This window comes from Gossypium arboreum, chromosome 6 (genome assembly GCF_025698485.1).
Source record: "Gossypium arboreum isolate Shixiya-1 chromosome 6, ASM2569848v2, whole genome shotgun sequence".
Taxonomy (NCBI): Eukaryota; Viridiplantae; Streptophyta; class Magnoliopsida; order Malvales; family Malvaceae; genus Gossypium; species Gossypium arboreum.
Genome location: NC_069075.1, coordinates 75,576,833 through 75,586,027, shown reverse-complemented (window position 1 = coordinate 75,586,027; position 9,195 = coordinate 75,576,833). Strand labels below are relative to the sequence as shown.

Genomic DNA, 9,195 nt, shown 5'->3' with positions numbered 1-9,195 from the left:
AAAAAATTTCAATTCTGTTGAGGTCACACGCCTGTGTGACCAGGCCATGTGCCTTACACGAGTACCAGACATGCCCATGTAATCTAGCCATGCCATAATAGAGTATATATACTGACTTTTACACACGGCCAACAGACACAGCAGTGTGTCATGGCCGTGTGATACTTAGTTAGCTATTGACTTAAGCCCACGGCCATATGACACGCCCATGTGTCTTAACCATATGGTTTTAAGAGGTTACTGTTTTGCATACACGGCCACAAGGCATGTCTGTGTTCACTGACCGTGTGGCACAATGCAGGCTTGGTTTAAGCCAACTTGCCACCCCTTTTTGGGGTCATTCCTACAAGCAATATTAAACAACATTTATACCAAAATTTTAGCCAATTTCATGCTCAAAACATGCTTCATTATAACTAAATCATCATCATTCAATAACCTATTCAAACCCATATAAAAACACATTAAAAATATTATTACAACAATATGCCAAAATGCTCATTTCATAGCTCACTTATGGCACCTTCTAACTCATGCTTAAACTTACCATTTCCTCAACTTGGGACATTTCAAAATGACCATCACATACAAGGCCATATAACCATCACAAGTATACACAATTTTGCATCACAAACCATTTACCAAAACTACGTACAAACAAACATACCATTTGCTAGCCAACTCTCATGGCATAACATATATACATATCAAAGCTTAAATACGTAGACATTCTAGCCTATACATGTCATACTTAAAAATATTTACACTTTCAAAAGTACCAAAATGAGTTCGATAATATGGTGACAATTCCTCGACTATCCCTGAGCCTTCAGTAGCTACGATAACTGTAAAACAGACAAAAATTACACCAAGTAAGCTACAAAGAGCTTAGTAAACCAAATACAATCGGTTTAACTATTAAATCATATAAAGTACAAATCAACAGCAAGAATTCATAACCATTTCACAGAATAGTTCATGAGCTTAACCATGCTCATTTGTTTGTATACATGTCATGTTTCATTTCCATGATTTCATACATACTTCACATTCATTATTTCACAGAAATAGAGTCTTTCATATTCAAAAATTTAGTACGATACAAACATACCTGTATAGATTATACATTTCATATATTCATTCCCATATCGCGTACTCTATCATGAGACGGTTTAGAAATGATACAGATACTCATAAACGGGTACAATACCGACGTCCTGGACTTGGTCTTACATGTAATTCAGTATCGATACCTCTGTCCCAGACAGGGTCTTACACGAAATCAGATACGATGCCTATGTCCCAGACATATTCTTACACGTAAATCTCAAGTCGAGGCCTGTGTCCCTGACACGGTCTTACACAATATCTCAGATCGATGTCAAAGTTCCTTTAGAAACATATAGAGCTTTTCAGATACTAGTATATTATCAGAATTTACTCGGAATTCATTCATCAGGCTCTCACAGCTGTCTAATACAGATTATAACTAGTATATACAACATTTAACCAATTTAACACGTAATTGTATTTTGACTTACCTCGTACGAATTTCAAATGGAAACGAGTAGACTATTCGGCTATTTTAGACTTCCCTCGATCTAAGTCCGGTTTCATTTGTTCTTGATCTAATACAATTCAAATTCAACCATTCAATTATTCATTTCATTCAATTTAATCCATATACACACATTTAGGGCATTTTACATTTTAGCCCTTACATTTTCACACTTTGACAATTTAGTCTTATTTGCATAAAATCACAAATATGCAAAATCTCTTTGCAACAAGGGCTAGCCGAATTTTCATGGCTTCTATATAAAGCCCACACAACATGTTTATTTCACATTTTTGTCCTCCAAGACATCATTTTCACTATTTAGCCCAAATTGCTCAATTTCATCAAAAATTCAAAGACAAAACTTATAAATCATCTACCAAGCCTTCATAATTCATCCAAAAACATCACAAAACTCATGATATCAACAATGACATTTCATGAAATCATTAATAGAAACATAAATTCAGACATGGGCTTGGTAGAACACGAAGCAACGATCACAGAAACGTAGAAATTATCAAAAACCAAACAAAATACACTAACCTATTCACTTAAGCAATGGCCAAATACTTTGAAGCTTCAATGGCTTCTTTTTCTCCTCCATAATCGACCAAGAGGTAAATTTTGCATGGCCATTTATGTTTTGTTTTTACTTATTACCTTTTAATATACTATTTACCCATTTACCCTTTATAATAATACATAATTTCATATATGCCAAACCAACTCTTCCACTAACCAAAATAATGGTCTAATTATTCAATAAGGACTCCCACTTTAATAAGACAAATCAAATAGGCACTTTTAACATCTAGCACACAGCTTTCACCTTTTTCGTGATTGGGTCCTTTTTTAATATTCAGTACGAAAACAGACAAATTAAATCACAGAAATTTCACAGATGCAAATTCATTCATCATGGACATAGAAAAAAATTTTAAAATATTTTTCGAACTCAGATTTGTGGTCCCGAAACCACTATTCCAACTAGAGTCTAAACCGAGCTATTACTACTATCTCATAAAAAATCGACAAAACAAACCCTACATTGTCGCACTAAAATTGCAATAGTAAATCACAAATAACCAACAAATCAAACCAAAAATGGAATTTATTTTCCCAACAAACCAAATAAGAAAGCACCTACCTTTCGATTTTGGGTTGCGAAAACTCTCACGATTGTTGAAGCTTTTTCGTTCCTAATAGTTTTAGGGATTCAAAGATTTAATTCGTAAAAATTTTAGGGATTTTAAGAAGATTTCGGAATGCTAAGATTTAGGTAGGGATTCAAAGATTTAATTCGTAAAAATTTTAGGGATTTTAAGAAGATTTCGGAATGCTAAGATTTAGGTATTTCAAGTTTTAAGGATTTGAATATTGTTAGGGATTCAATTAAGATTTCGGAGGTTAGGGATTTAGGGAATTTCACAATTTGGGGATTTTAGAAATTGGAAAGATAGTTTTGAATTTGAGGGTTTGGGGATTTAGGGGTTTTTTTGTTTTATGATTATTAACTTTGTTTAATTTTTTGCCACGTCATCAGTCAACAGAAATGTCACTTAGACCAACTTTTTTGACCGGCTGTTGACTAACGGACAGCTGACAATTACCGTTTCAATTGGGTTGATGTCTGAAAAATTCGTTAAATTAGAGGCCGATTTCAGGAATAAAAAGAATGTTAGGGGCATATATCCAAAAGCTCTCAAAGGAGAGCTTTTTTTGCAATTCTGCCTAATTTTTTTTTATTTTGACTTTCCTTATAGAGGAAGTTTCAGTTTTCATCATGTATCCCGTTCTTGATAAAATTTTACTCTCCTAGCATCTAAACATTTGATAAAATTATTTGTATAAATATCAATGAAAAATTTTAAATTTTCACTATTTTATAACCTATTTTTTAACATGTAAATTCCTTATTCCACGTTTTTCAAGTGTAAATGTTAACCAAAAAATATTTATATACTAAATTAACCTTAATTGTGAAATTCGGGACCAAAATTACATAAACCTATTATTTTAATCGATCCAAATAATAATAATTGAATTAAATATAGATAATTAAGGAAGATAAACTTAAAAGCGATATACAGAAATAATGGATCTCTGAGATGATGTGATCCTGATTCTGGATCCAGAGGCAGTCACACATATGACTGCAATAATTTACAGAAAGCGTGAAGATTCCAATTAAACAAAGTTCCAAAATGGTCACCACTCACCCATCTCTCTGTTTCGTTATCTCTAAAAATTCAAAGCACGCGTCAACCATGGCTTGGATGAAAATGAAGGCAACCTAAGGCGACAGTGAACATGATGCTGATGCCAAACATGAACCCATGACGCTCCCATGTCTTTTTCGCCGCACATCCTGTCACTCACCAACTCAACGTGTCCCTTCCTTAGAGGCCCTAATGGGAAGTACCATTTGTATCCGTAGGTTTTCAGGCTGATTCCAACACATCAAACCAAAAACTAATATCTTTGTCGGTTATGCATTCAAAGCTTTTTACTTATCTGACAACCAATCAATCAATAGCTTTTGCTCTTCTTTTCTTCTTTTTTAAATTTCATTTAGCTCTTCTATTATTCTTAGTTGAAACTGGTTCATCCTTTCGAAACAATAAAAAATGCTGCTGAGAAGCTCGTCAACACCAATCTTAAACTCATGGTGGCCAAATTCAAAAGTCTGTTCAATTTCATCACCAGAACCAGAATTTGGAGCTCTTCAAAGAACCAGCTCAATCTCATTTCACTCCCCTTCTTCCAATGATGATCATAAGCTTAGTAAACCACTAAACTTAGCTGACAACAGTATCCAAAACGATGTACCAAAACCAAGAAAAAGCATGGGGAAAGCCATAATAGCAACACCTCACTCTCTCCACGAACAGGCAAAGCAAGAAACAGATGGAGACAAAGAGTTAGAATCAGAACCCAAATCTTGTAGGATACGAAGACAACTTTTTTCAAGTTCTGGGTTGGGGGAACCAGTAGGTGATGGTGAAGATAGTGGTGCTGTGATGCAAACACTGGTTATGGGCGGTGGAGAAGAAAATGGTGGTGGTAAAATCTGTGGAGGAGGAGGATCAGGGGGCGGCGTTGGTGGTGTCGGGTCGGGGTTCTTTGAGAGTGATAGCACTGACGTTTACTATCAGAAGATGGTTGAAGCCAATCCTGGCAATCCACTTTTGCTTGGCAATTATGCCAAGTTCTTGAAAGAGGTAGTAGGATATAAAGACATTTGAGTTTTGTCTTCTTAATTACATGAAAATATTAATTGATTCATCTACCGATTGTAGCACAGATTAGAGGAGATTATAGCAGAGCAGAGGAGTACTGCGGCAGAGCAATTCTGGCGAACCCTGATGATGGGAATTTGTTGGCACTTTATGCTGATCTAATTTGGCATAACCAGAATGACATTCAAAGAGCCAAAAGTTACTTTGAACAAGCTGTTAAGACTGCCCCAAATGACTGGTAAAATACTTGCTTCATTTCATTTTCATATATATAACGACAATTATTCCCTCCACACTAGCTGGGGTCAACTAATTAACTTTTAAAATTGTAATAATATTTATATTAAAACAATTAAAATAAGTATATTATAAATTTTAGATTAATTTATGAATTCTAAATTATTTATGTACATTAATACACGATTAATTTCTAAAATCGTCATTTTACCAAATAAATCAATTCAGCTCCTATAATATTTTTGTGTCTAATTGAGTCTTAATCTAATAAAATTAATCAAATAGATCCTTTAACGACGTTGATGTTATTATTTAATGGAAACGTTAATGCTGTTAACATACACCACATCAGTAAAACAATTAATTTTTCAAAAGGAATAAAATTATTTTTAAATTAAGTACATAATTAATGGAGACAAATTTTCGTCTAGGTTCATTCAAACCTAGATACTAATTTTTCTACTCATATAAATTATAAAAACATAAAAATCATTAAATTTATAAAAAATTAAAATTTATAAAAATATATTAGAAATTAATTAAAAACAATATAATTTTATAATAATTTTTAAAAATAATTTTTAAAATAGAAAATCAACATCAACAGCTTAATCATAAAATCAAGATTAACAATTTTTTGTTATATTTTGCATTTCATTCTTGGAATTGTTATGTTTGTCAAATAATTTAATCAAAATGAGGAAATTAAATTTTATAAAATTTTATAAAAGACAATTTATGTTTATAAAAAATTATGGTTTTATAAAAAAATATATATTTATTCACTTTGTTTCTCTACTAGGTTATTTACATATGCTAAATTGAAATGCTGTGTGGATTAACCAATGTTTTCTAAATTCAATTGGTAATTGAACCGATTAGATTATCAATTCAGGGTTCGATTAATTTAATTAAAAAATTATTAAAAATTCAAAAAAATTTAAAAATTTCAGTTTAACTATTAGTTCAATCGATTTTTTTAGCTAATTGGTATCGATTCTTGATCTAACCGATTCAGAATCACTTTTTGGTCTAACTGATCTGACCAATTGATCTAGTCTGATTTAAACAATTCTGGCATTAACTAGTTTCAATTAAAACAATATTTAAACATGAAAAAAATAATAATGATGCAAGTTAATTAAGAATAGTACAAGATATTTAATTTATTAAAATAAATTTAAAAATTTTAAGCGGATTTCAATTGACTTGTTAATTAGAAATGTTAACTTTGCATAATAATTTGGCATATTGACAGTGTATTTTTTCATTTCATAAGCAATATTAAAAATTGATATTTGTCTCTTTTTTAGAATATTAATTTTATACTCTTATAAAATATTTATCAACCCTTTAACACTATTTGTGATATCTAACAGATGCAACAAATAATTTTCTTTATTTAAATACATATTTTAAAAAATTATTTCTCAAATCAACTTAATTTCACTCATGAATTACCATTCATAACAATCTTTTCGAATAAATAATTTAAAATTATTAGAAATAACTAAACAATAATGTATATATCTTTCTTCAAATAATTTGTTTATCAATCTAAAATGACATATAAGTTGTAAATTATCGTATAAATTAATCCCATTAAATTATCATTCTAAAGGTAAAACAAAAATTAAAATTAAAAATATTTGATAAAGTTAATTAATTCAGCGACTTAGGTTTTAAACATATTTGATAACCTATAATAAAACTGTTAGATAGATTTTTTTATATAAAAAGTGTAGAAAATGATTAACAGATAAAGACCTACTTATCATTTAATAAAAAATAATTTCAATTACTTTTATTTTATTTTTTTATTTAAGTCTATTTTTATTTTTCCACACTTATTTTTCAGTTTATCAAACATAGTCTAAATTTTAAAAAACTAAAATATATAAATTTAAAAATGCAAAATAAATCAAAATAAATAAAAAATCCAAAGGGCTGGACACTTGTCAATTGGAATCAAAGTATATGTTATGTATCTTTTACGAGCATAGAAATTAATTCTTTCGTAATGGTTGTCCCTCTCAACAATGTTGTTTTCAAAGTTTGAAGTTGAATTTTTATATATTTTATACTTTAATTTATACTGCTATATTTGTAATTGCAATTAATACATATTTGGTTCATTTCATATATTTTATACTTTAATTTATACTGCTATATTGGTTGTATACAGATTTCTTGTGTATCAAGCAACTTTTTTTTTTTTGCTTTTATCAAACAAAATATTTTGCATGAAATCTTCCTATAATCGCTTAAATTTCCTTGTATGACTGAAACGTAATGTGTAATGTTCAATTTTAATCCACAGTTTTGTCATGGCTTCATATGCAAAGTTTCTTTGGGAAGAAGAAGAAGAAGAAGAGAGGTATATACCTCCTCCTACAGATTTCTTCCTTCCACCTCTTCAACACGCTTCCATAGTTGCACTTTCTTAACTCTTATGTACAAATCACCTCCTCATTTCAATGTTAAATTACAATACTTAGTTTATGTGAGTGTCTTCTATTCGTTACGTAACTATATATTGCATCAATCATTCTGCCTGCAAATATAATAAACCTACACTTACAATTACGGTCCATTTGTTTATATATAAAAAGTTTTATGAAAAATATTTTTTGCATTTTTCTGTGTTTATTTCACAGAAAATAGTTTGCTCAACAGAAAATAACTTACAGGTCAACGTAAAATAGGCCATTTTTCCTAAAAAATGACTCACTCTTTTGAAAAGCGTAAGTCATGTTCTGAAAAGAACTTCTCTATAGATAATTTTATTTTATATAAAATTAACTTAAATCAAGCTTAATATTATTATATTGATAATAATTTTTATTTTAAAATATTTAAAATTATTAAAATATTATATTTTCAGTATTATTAAAATACATATTTAATCATTTATATTTAGTCATATAATAAATTATTAATATAATAAATATAAACTATTATTTTAATAAATTATTTAATATTTCAATTTTATTTTAATAATTAATTTTAAAAATAATATTTTTAAATAATATTTTTCACATATTATTAAAATATTAAATATTAATATTTTAATAATAAATATTTATTAGAATTATAAATATATTAATAATAAATGTTTTGTAGTATAAAGGTTAAAATATATCATAAGTTTATGTACAATTCACGATTTACAATTTACTCTTTGTACTTTTATTTTTAAGAATTTAGTCCCTTTACTTTTCAAATTTGAAAATCAAGATCAATTGTTGACATCGTTAAATTTTTTGTCAATTTTGTTGATGCCACATTTTCAAATAAAAATACTCACTTGATAGTCATGTAATTAAAAATGACGTTGTAATAAACCTAAATTTAACATAATATTTTTAATATATACAAAAGCAATGTAAAATATAAAATTATTAATAAAAATAAATTCAATTAAACAATGGAAAAATAAGAAAATCTCAAATGTATGTTTGTTTCATTGAAAACAACTTTTATGAAATATTTTAATAAATCTACCAAACAATAGAAAATATTTTACACAGATTCATCCAAACACCAAAAAATATTAGATTTTCTAGAAAAGTAAATCATTTTCCGAAAGTCATTTTTAGTTAAACAAACAGAGCTTACACTTTATTTTTGTTTTAAAAAATATGATGCGAGTCTCAATGCCCAATATCAGATCCATGGATATGATGGACTTATACTACCTCAAGATCAAACAATAAGATCAAAGGACAAGCCAATCAAACCAAGATTCAATCAAAGACAAGAATTGAAGACAAATCTTTTCAAGGAAAGAGGGAATGATACATGCACGGATAGGGTAAAATTTATTAAATTTCATTAACCGAAGCTGCGAATTTTCAAGTTTGGGAAATCAGCAGACTTGCGACGACTTTTTGGATAGGACCCAGGCATTTCTGGGTTGATATTCTCATGGCATTCGAAGATCTATCTCTTAGCTTCAAAACACACTTTGAATCACTCGATTTTGAGTTCAGAAGTTCAAGTTATGATCGTTATAGTGAAGACTGCACAAGTAAAATTTCTAGATGAAATTATGACGAGAATTACGAGTTTTTAGGCTTTTAATTCGAGTTTAAATCATATTGGTGATGGTCGTGAAACTAACTAAAAATTCGACTAAGGCAAGCGCACCTATTGAAC

The 9,195-nt window shown here is 29.2% G+C and overlaps 1 protein-coding gene across 2 annotated transcripts; it reads left to right on the top strand.

Moving 5' to 3' along the window:
• Positions 1 to 4,007: 4,007 nt before the first annotated feature.
• On the top strand, positions 4,008 to 8,809 carry LOC108464957 (uncharacterized). 2 transcript variants are annotated; one of them, XM_053029893.1, is made up of 3 exons: positions 4,008 to 4,782; positions 4,866 to 5,038; positions 8,708 to 8,809. In XM_053029893.1, coding segments are annotated over exons 1-3 (768 nt in total). In that variant the 5' UTR covers positions 4,008 to 4,188; the 3' UTR covers positions 8,709 to 8,809. The 2 variants fall into 2 exon arrangements, with proteins under 2 accessions (XP_052885853.1, XP_017620725.1); XM_017765236.2 differs by lacking the exon at positions 8,708 to 8,809 and adding an exon at positions 7,358 to 7,620 and having other exon boundaries at positions 4,009 to 4,782.
• The last annotated feature ends 386 nt before the right edge of the window (positions 8,810 to 9,195 follow it).

Coding starts and splice junctions, on each gene's coding strand:
- LOC108464957 (XM_017765236.2), top strand. CDS start 4,189: ATGCTGCTGAGAAGCTCGTCAACACCAATCTTAAACTCATGGTGGCCA. Junction 4,783..4,865: donor ATGCCAAGTTCTTGAAAGAG/GTAGTAGGATAT, acceptor ATTGTAGCACAG/ATTAGAGGAGATTATAGCAG. Junction 5,039..7,357: donor AAGACTGCCCCAAATGACTG/GTAAAATACTTG, acceptor TTTAATCCACAG/TTTTGTCATGGCTTCATATG.